Below are 18,434 nucleotides of genomic sequence, written 5' to 3' on the forward strand. Positions count from 1 at the left end.
TGGCGGCAATTGATGGCACAGTTGCGGCAATTTATGGCACACTGGCAGCAATTGATGGCACAGTGGCGGCAATTGATGGCACACTAGCAGCAATTGATGGCACAGTGGCGGCAATTGATGGCACACTGGCGGCAATTGATGGCACAGTGGCGGCAATTGATGGCACAGTGGCTGCAAATGATGGCAGATGGGCGGCAATTGATGGCACAGTAGTGGCAATTTATGGGCACAGTGGTGGCAATTTATGGGCACAGTGGTGGCAATTTATGGGCACAGTGGCAGCGTTTGATGGACACATTGTATATAATATATCTGATGCACCATTATGTGGATTGCAAATTTGCCAAATTATGAATTTTTGTATGATTTTTGCTTTAGCTCATCACTGCCACACACATGCAGCCATGCATTGCATGTGTGGGGCAGTAATGAGCAAAACTAAAAATTATACAAAAAAAAAGGTACCAATGAAGTTGTGATGTGAATCAATCACTAAGACAATAAGACATACATAAACCATAATTTATGACATGGCATACATTGTCGTTTGGCAGGACTTTATGGCGACAATGTCCGCAGTCTCTGATCCTCTCTAGTATCATTGTCTGCAGTCTCTGATCCTCTCTAGTATCATTGTCTGCAGTCTCTGGTCCTCTCTAGTATCATTGTCTGCAGTCTCTGATCCTCTCTAGTATCATTGTCTGCAGTCTCTGTCCATCTCTTGTATCATGTCTGCAGTCTCTGTCCATCTCTTGTAGTATTTTGGGGTCAGTCTGAAGCTCCTCTTTAAAATGTCTGCTGTGTTTACAGTTTGCTACATGCAGAGAATTTTTTATAAGAACAGATGAAAACCGCGCGCAGCAATCGTGATGCATCGTGAAGCATCGCGGTATCAAATCGAATCGTGGACAGGGTAATCGAATCGTGAGGCCAGTGAAGATGCGCACCCCTATTGTTTACTGTAAGGATTTGTGTTGGATGACCAGTAGTATTAAATGTAAGCTTCCCCAAAAACACATGAACAAATGTGTCCAATGGCCTTGACTTGCATTAACATGCATGAACATAGTTGTGAAGACAGAATTAAGATTTCAGAGATATTTGCTGATAAACAATTGATAACCTGCATTTTCAGTGGGTTCAATCAACACTATAGGAAATGGCAACATAATAGTGTACTAGGGATTAATGTATGCTGTATAATTCATAACTGTGAGACATGAGTCTGCATACTTGGTGTATATCAGTAAAAAAGGTAATTTGGTGGTTAGACCATTCCGTTCAACTTAAGAGCCTCTGCAGCAGAACACACCTTGTAAGTTCTTTGCTTCAATTGCTACAAGTAAAGCCCATTCATAATAAAGTCTTCCTGTTTCCTTCTGGTCTCCAGCAATGTAATGGTGACCAAGGACCATTAAAACATGAATAAAATCAGCTCTGTTATTGACAAGCGGAATGCTGGAGTAAATTGATACAGATTTAACTAAGAAACATTCGGCCACAATTCTAGATTTTAGATGTAAACATAGAGTGCCAAGGTTCGCCAACACCACTGCTTGGTTTTGGAAGTTGTCTGCATCCTTTGAGATCTGTAGAGCTTTGCAGTAGTGACTAGCAGCATTTTTAATCATACCTCTCCGCTGTAGAGCAATAGCAATAAGATTGTGTATAATGCCCATCTGGTGTTGTGTACAACCTGAAAATGACACCATAAAGTTCAGTATATCTAGAGCTTCATTACTGTGTCCTTCAAGCATATACAACCAGGCGAGCCAGACCCAAATATCCACCATGTACTGCATTTTTATACCGGAGTGCACTGCTTTCATAATGTAAAATCGAGCTTCCTTATATAGTCGATGAGCTGCACAAAGCTCAGCTATACCTAGAAACATAAAAGTGCATAGCTCCTGTTCTTGTTTGGTGACCGCTGATGACAAGGCACATTTCAAGTGGTAGGCAATCTGAGTTGGAAATGTCTTATTTCCAGGTCTTTTCATTCCACACAACTTAGAAGCATTTTTAATGATGAAATCAACCCTTCTTAATGAGTCCATCATGCTACAAGAGGTCTGAGAAGCCACCTTCACACAGCTCAGGGTCAAATGTGGCAGACACTTGTGACTGTACATGTCAGCGAGTTGGAAGTAGTATCTTAATGGCGAACAGCTACTTGAATCCGTCATGTTCTGTAAAACTTGTAAACGCTCTACGTAGGGAAGAGCTTCATCATATCGCCTTAAACTGGTAAATGTTTTGGCTAAGAGCAAGCAAGCATTTCTTTCACTTTTCTGGTCTTGGCTCAATATCGCCCTTTTTAAGGCATTTTTAAGAACCACGGGTTCTATGTCTGTATTACTAATATAGTTTTGTAGTCCAAGGATAAGGGATGAAGACTTGCCCATCATTTGCAAACTCTTCTCTTTGGATTTTTGTTTCAGGTATATAGCGTTTAAGTTCATGTGGATTGCAGTAAAGAGAAAAATGTCTGAAAAATCCCCATTTAGGACACCCATTGCTTCCTCAAAGTAAACTCTTGCTTGTGAGAACTTGTGCTTTTTGGTGCAAAGCCTGCCGAGAAGAAAGCAAAGCCTTGCCAGGGCCCAGGTCATGTTGGCTTTCTTTGCTGCTTCTCGTGCTACACTGAGATACCGAACCAGATCTTCCTCTTCTCCGTATTCATAAAACAGGCTAGTTAGAAACGTATACGAGACATCATAGAGCTTTCTGAAGCCTGGGAGATAGGTTCCGCTATTTAGAAACTGAAGTAATGACTGCAGCCATTCATACTGCTCTTCACAAATACAGAAACGTGTGTCCTCACATAAGTCACAGGTTGTCTGCAACTCAGCAGAGTCAGTGTTCTTCTCTTCAATGTCAGCAAATTCATCTGGACCAGCGTTGGACTTCACCAAAGATTCCTCCAATGTCTCTTTTAGGTTTTCACTGTCGTTGCTTGATGTCGGATGATGTTCTTCTGAAACTATAAAGAAGAAAATGGATATTAATGCACTGATTTATATATGCAAATTAAATATTGGATGATATTTTTTAATGGCCAAACAATATTCAAAGTTTGGGCTAAGAACTATTTTTGAAGAACAGAACTGTAAAGAACTGTAAAGAAGTACGAAACGGACGTAGGGCGGAGCGGCGCGCTGTCGTCACCCAAACAAGCTCCAAACGTTCCCCAGTGGACGGGGTGTCTGTGAATTTGTGTTCCGGCCGGCACATCAGATTCAAGGCGATCTTTTAACTGCATTTTTGTAAGTGCATTACTTTTTTTAAATAAATGTTTTTACTCATTTAATACACTATGTGGAGCCTTTATCATTGTTTTTACATGGTGGATATTGCTGTCGGTAAAATCACTTGTGAATGAGACCCAATTGGATCATATACGTCTGAACTACATGACTGGGAGTAATTGCCCTTTTATATGCTGTTCATGATCCCCTGTAACAAGGGATCATGGAGATCTGGTAAGGATCCAATCAATAGTCTGGTGGAGGATTTATCACTGTTCCCTTTGGACACATTTTCTACTACATGACATTTGGCACAACTCACAGGTGTTCTGTTAAGACCTTCATCAATAATTTATGGACTTTATTGTCACAGTTTATAATTTTAATATAATCTATATTAACTTATATTTTACCTGTTTTTGCTTATTTTGACTTCCAGCTTTTGTTTATATATGTTTTTTGATTGAAATGTATATATTGTTTTTGTTGGTATCACTATAGCGATGTTTATTAACACTGATGGGTGTTGAGATGACCACTTAGCGCCCTCTAGTGGCTACCCATCCCCATCACACCAATTTGTTGATATAGCAGTGTGCTATATATAACACTATGGGGGTTATTTACTAAAGGCAAATCCACTTTGCACTGCAAGTGCACTTGAAAGTGCAGTCGCTGTTCATCTGAGGGGGACATGTTAGAAAATAAAAAACAGCATTTTAGCTTGCACATGATTAAATCAGCAGAGCTTCACCTCATTTCAGATCTTCCCCTCAGATCTACAGCGACTGCACTTCCAAGTGCACAGTGGATTTGCCTTTAGCAAATAACCCCCTTTATATCACTTGCATTTAGAAATCACTGTTTGGTGCTTTCAATAGGTTCTTATGTTTAGAGTTAGCGCGATTTATATCTTTCTCACAGAACTGTGAGTAGTATTCAAATAAAGCTTTCGCCCACGTCAGAATGGTTTTGTCTATATTTCTGGAGATTCTGAATTAACCCATTGCACACTGCTATACATCCTTATTCCTAGAGAGAAATAATTTTGCATAAAAACTAGGGTTACACCAATACTGATACCGGTATCAGTATCAGTGCTGATACTAAGCATTTGCATGAGTTCTTGAGCAAATGCTCCGATACCCAAAACCGATACCTTTGCGGTGTGATTTGAAAATTTAAATTGAACGGCAAAGAATCGCATGTGATTTGAACAGGAATGCGATGCAAAACCTGTCTGAATCACATGCGGTTTCCGCACTTCTCAGCCTGGGTTCACAAAGGAGCAGTGTGGGAAACTGCATATGATTCAGAGAGGAATCGCACCACATTTCTGTTCAAATCACATGTGATTCTTAGCAGTGCGATTTGAGCCCTTTCATTTTGTATGGGCTCAAAACACACAGCACTGCACACTGCATAGTATCGGTAATTGGTATTGGCGAGTGGTTGAGAACAAGTATCGGTACTTGTACTTACTCTTAAAAAACAGGTATCAGTGCTTCCCTAATAATAACAGGAATTTTTGGTTTGAATATATTGTAATACATGTTCAAGCTGATCACTTGTGTCAAAGTGCCAAATATTTATATGCTCATAGCAAACTTTAATGGACATATAGTGCCATAATCGACATATATATTATTATATACAATATTTGAAATCTATATATATATATATATATATATATATATATACACACAGTGCTGTGAAAAAATATTTGCACCCTTTCTAATTTTTATGTTTGGTTTGCGTATTTCTTACACTTAATAATTAAAATCATCAAACTAATTTTAAAATTGCACAAAGATAACCAGAGTAGATTTAAGATGCAGTTTTTAAATTAATATTTAATTTATTAAGGGATAAAAGCTGTTCAAACCTGCCTGGCCCTATGTGAAAAAGTAATTGCCCCCTCCCATGCTGAATCATGATTGAACTGTGATTAACCACATTTTTTTGAAAGAGGAGTTAAATTTCAATTGCCACACCCAAGCCTGATTACTGCCAGACCTGATGAATCAAGAAACCACATAAATAGAAGCTGTCTGACAAAGTGAAGCACACTAACAGATCACAAAAAGCCACACACCATGCCACAATCTAAAAAAATCAAAAAACAGATTATAAACAAAGTAATGTACATGTATGAGTCTAGGAAGGGTTTCAAAGTAATTTCTAAGGCTTTGGAACTCCTGTGAACCAAGGGGAGAGCCATTATCCACAAATGGAGATACCATATATACTCGAGTATAAGCCAACCCGAGTAAAAGCCGAGGCCCTAATTTTACCACAAAAAACTGGGAAAACGTATTGACCCGAGTATAAACCTAGGGTGAGAATGCAGCAACTACTGCAAGCAGAAAAGAGGGTCAACAATGCCCATTTGCTGCCTCACTGTGCTTATTTGCACGCCTCACTGTGCCCAACCTCACTGGGCCCATTGCAACCTCACTGTGCCCATCCTCACTGTGCCCATGGCAACCTCACTGTGCCCATTGCAACCTCACTGTGTCCATTACCTAATTGTGCCCATTACCTCACTGTGCCCATTACAACCTCACTGTGCACATTGCAGCGTACCTGAAATTCTTGACAGGCTGCGCTGTGGGCATTTATTTTTTAAAACTTGCGGCTTCCTCCTGGTCCCATCCCGTTCCGTGATAGGTGTTTGACACTGTGTTCAGTTTTCCGCCAATCACGGACGTTCTTTCATCCTCGGACAAGAGAAGGTTCGTGATAGGCGGAACACTGAACACAGTGTCTGCTGGGAAACTGAGTCCGAGGATGAAAGAACGTCCGTGATAGGCGTAACACTGAACACAGTGTCAAATGTCTGTAGCGCTACCCCCGGAGGAGCCGCTGGTAATTGATTGGGCCTGTACTCTGCTTTAACACCCCCCAATAATTTGGTCTCACTCCCCTTGACACAGCTGTGGTGCAGTGCTGATATGAAGCTCAATAATAAAAGACAGGTAGATAGACACAGATTATATTCACTTTACCTGTGTTGTCACCCAGGCATACACTGTTACACCTGATTGGAGAATTAACAAGCCTCAAAACAGATTGTGTTAAAGCAAAAAGTAACTTTACTAGAACAGGTTTTATTGTTAACATGGAATCACAATTGGTATACAACAATGAGACAAGAGGTCTCCACAGGGGTGTCTCCAAGTGGGACTAATGCTCAGGCAACAACCTCAGCACTGAGCACCTTCCCACTTCCAGCACACCATGTAGACACTATGAAACCCACTATGCGGCACACAGTATTTGGCAAGAATGATATATCACAGTATAATGAACTCAATATTCCCCCCTTACAGTCTCTAGTAAGTGGTAACAGCACTGCAAGGCCTTGCGTTAAGAATACAGTATAGTCTCTGGTTTTCTTTCTTATGCTAGCTATTGTGAGACAAAGATTGTAATCCAAAAGGCTTTCTGATCAATAAGCAATGTAGAACAACATGGAACTGTAGTTTAAATTGTGAAAAGTATCTGTGCACTCTTTCCCAGAAGCGCACCTCCAGCAGCAGTCACCAAACAATCAATTCAGGCTTGAGGCCTATGCACATGTGACTCTATTGAACTGAACTGTTCCGTGGAACTACCGGTCTCAGCAACACTATGCAGTCAGTCTAGGTGTGTGAAAAGCAGTACAAAGTTCTGGGCATCAGCCCTCTCACCACACGATTTTCAGGCAGATGGATGCCTCCGCTCCACAGGATCTCAGTCTGTTTGCTGCGACCACACTGTCACGCTGTTCTGCTTCACAGATGACCAGGAGTTCTCGGTTACCTCCTTCAAGGGTCTCTGGTTCAATCAGCACAATAGGCCAGAGCTCTGTGGAACACACACACACATACAGAGCTCTGCTGGCAGGCCATGCGTCCCAGGAACAAGACACCTAAGATGGCCACCAGAGGGCTTTTTATCTCCTACCCAGCATGCACTTCAGCCCCAAGTGTACATGGGTAAGTGATTTGCAAACTATTTCACTGTGCTCTTGAAAAACAACAAAAGAATAACTGAAGTCCATTTCCCGTTTTAGCCACTAGATGGTGCCAAATACCAATTTATAGCATTAGTCAGGAAATATCATTACACAACATTAACACAAGATTAAAAGGCAAAAATGCCCCCGCTACATGTCTATCAAGGAACGGGATGCGAGTTTTAAAAAAATGGACGCCCAAGGTACACTGACTCGAGTATAAGCCGAGGGGGGGGGGGGTATTATCAGCCCTAAAAAAAGGGCTGAAAAACTCGGCTTGCATACAGTATATACAGTAATTTGGAACAGTGGTGAACCTTCCTAGGGGTGGCCTGCCTACGAAAATGACTCCAAGACCATGACAATGACTCATTCAAGAGGTCATAAAAGAACCCAGAGAAACATCTAAAGAACTGCAGGCCTCACTTGCCTCAGGTAAGATCAGTGTTCAAGTCCTGCAATAAAGCATCAAAAAAAGTATACCCCTAGACTGATTACTGAACCAAGAGAGTGACTGATGATGTGCCTGGCTGTGGGTGCAATTGCTGGAAAAGAGCCTTTTAGAAACAGTGATTGAGTACTACATATAGTTGTTAAATGTTTATAAAATAATTCTAGGGTGAACATCCACTTTAAAGCGGAGTTCCACCCAATAGTGGCTTAAACCACTCCTTGCCCCCTTACATGCCACATTTGGCATGTAATTTTTTTTTGGCGGGGAGTGCGGGCTTCAGTAGGAGTGGGACTTCCTGTCACACTTCCTCCTTCCGCCCAGGGACCGCTTAGGCGAGACGTCATATCGCCTACGGCGGCCCCTCCCTGTAGGCGATCGCCTGGGACACGTGACAGGTCCCAGGCAATCGTCTGACCACTCACAGAGCGCAGCGCCGCTCACGTATGCGCAGTTAGTGCCCGGCCGTGAACCCGAAAGCTGTCACGGCCGGGTGCCCACACTAGGAATGAAGACGCCACCTAGATAGGGGGGAGAGGAGCGAAGCGGAGCTCCAGGCGGCACGCCGCTGGACCGTGGAGCAGGTAAGTATCTGTTTTTAAAAGCCAGCAGCTACACTTTTTGTAGCTGCTGACTTTTATTAAACATAAAAAAAGCTTGGAACTCCCCTTTAAATACAAATCTAGACAATCCTCAGTATATATAGAACAACTACATGCCTGTGTTGCAGCAGCAGTGGTTGGCCACAGAATGGTGCCACATATAGTAGTCCGATTGTATCACATTTAGCAGGTTAGATCATTCAGAAATATAACTTCCAATCTTCATAAATCAGTTCTTACCTTTATTTCTGTGAACTTTTATCTTCTCAAATTCATCTATGAATATCAAAAACAAACAGACAAGATTTTTATATTAATGGGAGCCACATCATCGCACTGTGAAATCTCTTGGTAAAGCTTAGAAGGTAAGTGCATTACCAGCCCCTAACACCACCTTAATAAATGAGTCAATCTACAGTTAACAGACTCCTGCAGGTTTCTTACTACTCAGCTTGCCCAGGGCCAGGCAGCATCTACAGCAAGGGTCTCAAACTGGTGGCCCTCCAGCTGTTGTAAAACTACAAGTCCCATCATGCCTCTGCCTGTGGGAGTCATGCTGGTAACTAATTCTTGCAATGCCTCATTGGACTTGTAGTTTTGCAACAGCTGGAGGGCCGCCAGTTTGAGACGCCTGATCTACAGCATGTGGTGCCTAAAGCAGAAGCCATGGTTCTGCACATGATCAGCTATGTCACTGTTATATTCTAAAATCCCTTCCGGAAGGATTTTATAAAGAATATATATATTCTTGTTAATATGAATGAATGTGAGACTGTTTGAGCTAATCATTTTCTTATGTAAATTCGCTGGAATCGAGATTTGAAACTCCAAAAACATATAAGTTTGAATATGAAATTTATTTGTAAGTAAAGAATTGTATTTGATTGGAATGTGTTCTCCTATTGAGGTAATTCATATGGCTGTTTCTCAGTGATTGATTAGCTAGGCCACATTCTGTTTAGACTGTGATTTTAGCTGTGTAGACCTTTCACCTTTTCTTACCTAAACAAGCCATTTCCTCTTGAGATCTACAGAATATTTAGACTAGGTTCTCGGGAGACATTTCCTATGTAAAGGTTGAGATAGATGTAAAACAGATGTTGTATCAGGTTTTCATTATAAATCACGCCCTTTGGGAGGGTATATTTCTGAGCGCGAAATTCAGACAAAGAAATGTCTTTGATATATAAACTGAAGGTCTGCCAGCTGGGGCAGAACTCGCTCTTCAGCCATCTTGAAGGACTCTCTCAGGCACCATCAAGAGGAGTCACTCAGATATTTTGCAAACATACGGAAGCAAGTCTTGGAACACACATCTGATTCATTTGAAATTCTTATTTTTTGAACTCTTATTTGAAGCTATTTGATACATTTAAACTGTTTTTGTACTTATGTTAAGTGTGTACATTAAACACACGTTTTTTTATTCACGAATCTGTCTCATGATCGATTTAATAGCAGTAAGTGTGCTATTTAAATATAAGTCAAGTTATCAACTTTATTTCATTGGCTAAGCCAGCCAGGCTTTGAACGATTTTCAAATTTTATACCACTTTCTCAAAGTGCTATCGGAGAGAAGTAGAGTATTGAGTAATTTTTGAAACGTTTGACGAGAACCTAGAAGTCAACAATCAGCCAGTCGCTCATTTTGTCGCAGTTTTTTTACAACTGTCCCTTATATCGAAAGGGGGACATGTTAGTACTGAGAGAAACTACGGAAAGAGTTTGACGAGAGCCTAGAAGTATCGATTTATCGTGAATGACCTGGAGATTCGTAGAACACGGAAGACTTCTTATTCGGTGAGTAAAATCATGGAATGTTTTAAATGTTCAGCTGATGAATGTCAAGGTTTATCGAAACAGATTTGTTATTCTGTTTTATGGAAGTCGTTATATTTGCAATGTTTAGAATCTAATCTGGCTATTGATGCAGAGAGATTCTCGTTAGCTAAAATTAAAAGGAAATTAAGTAATGTAATGAAACTAGTTACAGATTTTAATTCAATGATTTCTGAGGTAACAGAAATACATTCAGAGGACACTTCGGGTAATGCAGGCAATATGCAAACACATGAGAATGTATCTACTGCAGCTAGTTGTTTAAATTGTGGAACTGTATGTAATTATGTTGAGCGGAGTGAAAAAACGCAGTCAGATATGGTATTAACAGAATTTGCTCAGTCCTCATATAAAATGGAGGGTAAAAACCATACAGGCACACAGGATGATGGTATTATTGCAGCAGACATTACTAAAAACACAGTGAATGTTTTTGAAAGCATTTCAGGCAATAGTGACAAGCAATGTGTTACGTTTGTTCATTCTAAGAAGCAATGTGTTTATCCATCGTCATATGCACAGAGAAAGCAAGTTTTCAAATGTTCTTTATGTCGCAGGAAAGGTCATATGGCAAAATTTTGTTGGTCAGTGAGTGACAGGAAGTCACGTAATTTCAAAACGTCTCCAAGGCGTTATGAAGTTTACTCTGTAAGATGGAGTAATCATAGGAGGTATAATTTTCAAGTTAGACAAGAAGAACAATATTATTTAAAGTACAATAAGCCATTTGTTACTTCTAATGTTACGCTGGGAGGAAAAAATAGGCATGTTCCTTAGTGAGCGGCATGGAATTTATGATTTTTGGTTATGACTTTTTGGCTATGATTTTTGGTATTGCATAAGGATTATTGAATAAGGTTTTGATGTAAGTTCGACAGATTTCATGTTGGGAATCAGAAAGTTGAATATTTTATTTTTCTGGCAGAATTGCAGACAATTCTGAAAGAAGAGATTTTAAGTGGAATATATGTAACGTCTAGCTCATGAAAAGTGAAGTGAAATTTTAAGGAATATTAATTGGTTTAGGAAAAGAGACAGAATTTATTGTTTCTTTACTTGTATAGTGTAGTGGATGTGCATTGTGCAGTAAATGTAACAGATCATATTGAAGTTTTTTTAAGACATGAAGGGAATTGATTTTAATGATAAAAGAAATCGAATGAATAAGTAAGGATTTATATATGTGTATGTATGTAGTGTTATTTGTTTCAAACATTGAGTACAATATATATTATTCCTATCTCAGCTCTTCACAGTCCATCCTTAGTAATTTTGGAGTAAGTGACATACATCCTTGTGATTTAAATTTCGCGGGGTTTTGCTTCCAAAGCTCTCCTTTGTAAGAAAAGGTGGGGGCCAAAGGGAGACATGCAGACGTGCTGACAGCCTGATAGGAATCACACACACACACACTTTTGAAAAATCACACACACAAGGAAGTTGATCCAGTTTGAAACACATACACATACGCACAATATATATATATTTATACTATCTTTATTAGTATTTTGAGGTTTCTATTTAAGAGACTTTAGCAAAGGAAGTAGGTTTTACATGGTGAAATGGTGATTCAACCTGAATTGGTATAATTGTTGCAAGGAAAACAAACACACAGATACCCTAATTTGCTGAAGAACAGAAAAAGGAATTTTTGTTCCTCTACAGGTTGATTCGATATCTTCTATGGTTCATGAGAACGTTGATGTTGCGTCATGACTTTCAATGGGTTTTTGTGTCTTGTTATATCTCAACACCTTCAGGGAATTCACTAAATTCATTCATGAGAGTTTAGGTCACTTTGGTAAAAGAATAATTGTTTGATTTTCTTATAGTAAAGTTCTAGTGGGACAAAATGGAATACATAACAGACAGTGTAATTTAATCTTGTTTTTTTTTGAGTAGTGTCAGAAGTATAGCATCTTCTGAAACACTGTGAATTTTATGACAGGAAGGAAAATGTCATTTGGTTTTTCAATGAATTTTTTTTTGTCTACGATGCACAGAGGGGCAATAGAGAAAACATAATGATTAATGGTGGAAGTTCAAAGACCTCTCAATTCAGTGGAATATGCACGTAGACAACAAAAATATGGATATACATTGATTAGTGGAAATGGTATATTATGAGATGATAATGTTATTTTATGAGATAAAAATTTATATTTTGAGATAAATGATACTGCTTTTCTTTTTTCTAGGAATGATTTTTACAAAAATTGATCAAAGAAGGAAAGATGACTACAAAAGAGATGAAAAATCTTAAAGAAAGAAAGTTGATCATCATCGTCATCGTCACAGGATTCATTTTTTTCTCTATTGACATTTTTATCAGTGGTAAAATATATCACAAACTGTTCCAGCCATGCAGAGGTTAACATGATTGACAATTTTCTCAAAGACATTACAGTATTAAGAAGCAAAAGAAACATGGACAATGATATTAATGTAGATAACAAATTGGATAGGTTTAGATATACCAATGTCAATACAGCTGATGATTTGATTGGGTATATAGCTGTGGGACAGGGGTATGAGCATTGTATGGAATTATATTTCATTCATAGTAATGAGGTGGAAATAGAAGTTAAAATAGAGTCGAAAACAAGTTTTGTTAAAATGCAAGGATTTTATAGGTTTAATAATATAACCAAGACTTTTGAATGTAATATACTGAAAAGAGCTTTTTGGACATTATTTGTAAAAGGTAATGATTCAACAATTTGGTCTGGAGATGTCAATAATGATATGTCAAGGTCTGGAAAAATATTTTATCCAGTAGACCAGTATTATTACCTTTTTCAAAGTTTTGTACAAATATTAAATCCAAAACATTTAAAAATAATTGGAGATAAAAAGGGAGACATTGTAAGAAAATGGGATTTTAGAGTGATAAGGAAGTTTGCTCAATTACGAGTCAAAATTAGCATTACTGTGGTAGATATTATTGTTCCAGAGATAAAAGTGTCACCACAGTCTTTAAAAGTCATTGAAGATGAAGATGGATTGAATTTGATGTGTAGTACTCAAATTTATTTACCTCAAAGTTCATTGTTAACTTGGAAAAGGAATGGTGATTTTTTGGGTAGTTTTTTCCACAGTACAACTAATATAATTCACAAAGGAATTTTTGGTAATGTGAATTGGATCAATGATAAATTTATTTATCATCAATCAGGTGTATCTTTAAATGATACTGGTATATATGAGTGCTGCATATTAATAGAAGGCTATCCCTTGAAATGTGCTAATGCAAGTATAATTGTCATGTCCCCAGGGAAAACTCCATGTGTTGGTAAAAACAGTGTTTTTGCTAATCCCTTCCAGATTAACCATTTACAATCCAGAGCTCTATTGAGAGAAGGAACATTCGTCATTATATTATGGAACTTTAATATTTCAGAATGGAAAATTTCTACAAGGTTTCCACAATGTCAAAGACATTTGGTTAATATGGAATTGGGTATTGAAAGATGGTTTGGAATCAATAGTCATAACAGAAATAGACGTGGTATTGTCGAAGGAGCCCTAGGGGGCATAGGTGTAATTGGCAGCATTGCAAATAGTATGGATATTAACACGTTAAAATCTGATCTTGAGTCAGCAGGTTTAGTGGGAAGTAAAGGTTTTAAGATCCAAAGAAACTTAAATCAGATATTAGAAGATATGGTTATTAAAACAGCCAATGTAATGGGTCCATCCATACTACATCTTCAGAATATTACTCTCAATTTAATGACTAGTGAAGAACATTCACATATTGCCAGATTATGTTTAGAAATTCAAACAGAATATTCCACTAATTTTAAAATAATTGCACAAGCTTTTCAGAGTGGAGTTACCCCTCTTGGTATATTGCAGAATTTACCCAGAGAATATGCATATGCAAGAAATCATACTGATTTATGGGTAAATAAATGGTTAGGATGTAGTCAGGATGTATGTTACAGTTCTTCTATGATTCCTATAGCAGGGAGAGAACAAATTTTGGTTCCAATTACTGTTTTGGGATTACCAATTAGTGATACTCAATTATTATTTTATAAATTGCAGTATACAGATTTTGCGCTTAACAAGGATAATTTGGAATTAGAACAATTAGATTTGTCATCATGTTTACAATTTCAGTCTAAAGTTCTTTGTTTACCTAATCAAGATAAAAGTATATTTCATTCTTGTTATCATAATCATACATTATGTTCTGCAAGAATAGAAACATTTGAAGCTTCTTCTGAATTAACTACTCTTGTAGATAAAAGGAAAGTTTGTTTTCAGATCATGAAAGATACAGAAAGGGTTCAGACTTTCTTTTCCTCTTGCACAAACACAGAAAACCTAAAACGGGGATTGTATTGTGTAAAAGGTGATTTAAGGGCCATAAATGTAAATGGTATAAGAACTAATTTATCTCATTTATCATTGAAAAATGTTAGTGTTAGTCCGACACTATATAATTTGTCTCAAATAGATGAGTTTCCATGGAGAGAATGGGTTAACGTAATTCAAAAGGATCAAGGTTTATTAATGGCTCTAGCTAAAGAACTCAGGAATGCAGAGATATCGTTTAAACATGAGCAAGGGAATTTGCAAGAGGTAGTTCATCAATGGTCCACTTTAACAGGTTCCAGCTGGTGGCATCAATTTAAAAATAGTATATCTATTTGGGGAAAAACTTCAATTACTTCCGCAGCAGGAAATATTTTATCACATCCTATAGTTATTATTTTTATTATTATTATGTTATGCATTATATATCAATTATTTTTAATGTTTAGAATGAAAAAATTGTATAAGCAAATCAGAAATGAAATCAAGAAAGGTGACGATATGTTGCAAAATAAGCTTAAAAGGAGATTAGGTTTTGGAGTTGCAAATTCGATGACAGGTGACAATGCATTTGGAGTTATTAGATCAAAGTCAGAGTGTTTGTGACATAAATGGGTGTATAAATGATTAGGAAATATGGTCATTATTCATATTTCAGAGGGGAATGTTATATTCTAAAATCCCTTCCGGAAGGATTTTATAAAGAATATATATATTCTTGTTAATATGAATGAATGTGAGACTGTTTGAGCTAATCATTTTCTTATGTAAATTCGCTGGAATCGAGATTTGAAACTCCAAAAACATATAAGTTTGAATATGAAATTTATTTGTAAGTAAAGAATTGTATTTGATTGGAATGTGTTCTCCTATTGAGGTAATTCATATGGCTGTTTCTCAGTGATTGATTAGCTAGGCCACATTCTGTTTAGACTGTGATTTTAGCTGTGTAGACCTTTCACCTTTTCTTACCTAAACAAGCCATTTCCTCTTGAGATCTACAGAATATTTAGACTAGGTTCTCGGGAGACATTTCCTATGTAAAGGTTGAGATAGATGTAAAACAGATGTTGTATCAGGTTTTCATTATAAATCACGCCCTTTGGGAGGGTATATTTCTGAGCGCGAAATTCAGACAAAGAAATGTCTTTGATATATAAACTGAAGGTCTGCCAGCTGGGGCAGAACTCGCTCTTCAGCCATCTTGAAGGACTCTCTCAGGCACCATCAAGAGGAGTCACTCAGATATTTTGCAAACATACGGAAGCAAGTCTTGGAACACACATCTGATTCATTTGAAATTCTTATTTTTTGAACTCTTATTTGAAGCTATTTGATACATTTAAACTGTTTTTGTACTTATGTTAAGTGTGTACATTAAACACACGTTTTTTTATTCACGAATCTGTCTCATGATCGATTTAATAGCAGTAAGTGTGCTATTTAAATATAAGTCAAGTTATCAACTTTATTTCAGTCACCAGTAATTTTATAGCTTGACAACAGTGCTGGACATCAAGTCATCCAGTGCCCAGGGCAAAGATCCAAAACTGCGCCCCCCCACCCCAATTTATGATGGGGGATCCTACACCCAGCAGTCACTTGCTTGTCAAAATCACTGCCGCTGTCACTACTCCTGTCAGCTGTGTAACAGAAGGAAGGCACCCCTACAGTAAACCATTGCGCCCAGGGTAGCCGCCCCTCCTATCCACCCCTTGTCCCGGCCCTGATTGACAGTTCAGTTGAGAGCTAACATAATCACACTAGTAAATGTATCAGTTATAATTTAAGGCATGTATTGAATGTAACTTTTAGGAAGTGTTTAAATTGGTGAATTTAGTTCTACCCAGTCATTAGGAATTATAGCCCCTTCTCTATGGCTGGAGCCAATGCATGTGCACTAGTCCACAGGGCTGCAGAAACGTATTAATCACTCCCTTGGCAGATTTTGGGTGGAAGCAGCAGTTCTAGAAATGAAGCTCTGTCATGGCTAAGGTTAAATGCTAGCAAGCTCATTTATCAAAAACACCAGCAGTCACAATGTAGACATCAAAAAAGCCTTGATGCATCTGCACATTGTGCTTTGCACCACATGAGAAATGTGACAAGGCTTTCCTGATGTCTACTCTAGCTGACTGCTGATGCTTTGAATACATGAGCTTGCTGCCACAGAACCCGTCATAATAGATCTTATTTTCTGGCATTTAAAGTGTCATTAAACCCACATCGTTAAAAAACAATCAATAAATACTGTATTACATGCTGGTCATACTCACTGTGGTATTTGTTTCTGTATTCTGCAAAAAAACTAGTTGATCCTGCTGTTCTCTGTCTCCCCTTCCTGTCCATGTAACTACTGCAGTTGGGGATTTTGCAGAACAGCGTTGGCAGCTAGTGCACATTCTTAGTTTTCAGTGAATTTCTATGCTGAGCCTTTCCTCCTTATCACATCTGAGCAGTACATGTGACTATAGAGTCACACATGAGGGTGTATACACAGTGGTAAATGACAGCTCACTCCCTCCTTTCCTCCTCCATGCCCACTAGCCAACTAAAAATAATGGTGGCGGGATATTACATATTGATTGATGGAGGCTTCACCTCCCTTTTAGTCTAAGTCTCTGGCTTTGGGATCCACATCATGTCAGGCCCCGTACACACGAGAGGATTATCCGCTGGGTACGGTCCTCCGGAACGTTCATGCGGATAAATCCTCTGGCGGATTTGGATCTGATGGTTGTACTAACCATCACATCGAAATCCGCGCGGAATCCATCCGCGGTGACGTGCCGCGCCGTCGCCGCGATGATGACGCGGCGACGTGCGCGACGCTGGAAGGTAAAGACTTCCCACGCATGCGTCGAATCATTACGACGCATGCGAGGGAGGTGATCGGACGGATTGATCTGGTGAGTCTGTACGCATGCTAAGAAATTTTTATCCGCTGGAAATCCATCGGGCCGAAAAAATCCGTGGATAAATATCCGCTGGGCCGTACACACCACAGGATCTATCCGCTGGAACTGATCCGCGGATAAATACCAGCGGATAGATCCTCTCGTGTTTACGGGGCCTTAGGCCAAAAAATAATAAAGATTTGATTTCGAATATATATTTGTATGACAATTTAAAACAGTTTATTGATATTCATGATTTTTTTTTTTTTTTTACTCTGTAGTCCAAAGGCAGTTTTTTTTTTTTTGAACATGTGACCAGCAGCAGGGGACTAGAGGCTACTCCTGCCACTGTTTCCCTATAGGGAAAGAGCTGGGGTCATGTGAAAGCTGTATATCAATTAGGAAAGTAGGTACTTAGATTTTTGTATTAAAATAATTACAGTGCAATCATCCACATACAGAAACAGAATAATACTAATATTAATAATACAGTGGAACCTCGGATTGCGAGTACCGGGGTTAATGAGCGTTTCGCAATATGAGCATTGTATTTTTAAAAATCCTAAGGCCCCGTACACACGAGGGGATCTCCGCTGGAAACGGTCCGCCGGACCGTTTCCAGCGGAGATTCCTCCTCCGGATTTGGATCCGATGTCTTGTACTCACCATCGGATCAAAATCCGCGCGGAATTCATCCGCGGTGACGTGTCGCCGCGATGATGACGCTGCGACGTGCGCGACGCTGGAAGGTAAGTACTTCCACGCATGCGTCGAATCATTACGACGCATGCGAGGGAGGGGAGCGGACGGATTGATCCGGTGAGTCTGTACAGACCACCGGATCAATCCGCTGGACCCGATTTAAGCGGATAAATTTCTTAGCATGCTAAGAAATTTATATCCGCTTGAAATCGATCGGGCCGAGAAATGTCCGCGGATAAATATCCGCTAGGCCGTACAGACGACCGGATTTATCCGCTGGAACTGATCCGCGGATCAATTCCAGCGGATAGATCTGGTGGTGTGTACGAGGCCTAACTCGGTTTGCGAATGTTGTCTCGCAAAACGAGGAGG

At 39.0% G+C, this 18,434-nt stretch overlaps 1 protein-coding gene and 1 long non-coding RNA gene across 3 annotated transcripts in view; one reads left to right on the top strand and one right to left on the bottom strand.

Annotated features, from left to right (window-relative positions):
- SH3TC1 (SH3 domain and tetratricopeptide repeats 1) overlaps positions 1 to 18,434 on the bottom strand; it is a 117,470-nt gene that overhangs the window by 25,715 nt on the left and 73,321 nt on the right. For both annotated transcript variants that reach the window (XM_040335368.1, XM_040335369.1), the window contains exons 11-12: positions 8,542 to 8,577; positions 1,313 to 2,983 (exon numbers count right to left, since the gene is read on the bottom strand). In XM_040335368.1, coding sequence (XP_040191302.1) covers positions 1,313 to 2,983; positions 8,542 to 8,577 — 1,707 coding nt within the window. The remainder of the gene's footprint in view (positions 1 to 1,312; positions 2,984 to 8,541; positions 8,578 to 18,434) is intronic.
- On the top strand, positions 9,715 to 14,471 carry LOC120924417. The gene is made up of 2 exons (XR_005746370.1): positions 9,715 to 10,101; positions 12,339 to 14,471. It is a non-coding gene; the product is annotated as an uncharacterized LOC120924417 (long non-coding RNA).

This window comes from Rana temporaria, chromosome 1 (genome assembly GCF_905171775.1).
Source record: "Rana temporaria chromosome 1, aRanTem1.1, whole genome shotgun sequence".
Classification (NCBI taxonomy): domain Eukaryota; kingdom Metazoa; phylum Chordata; class Amphibia; order Anura; family Ranidae; genus Rana; species Rana temporaria.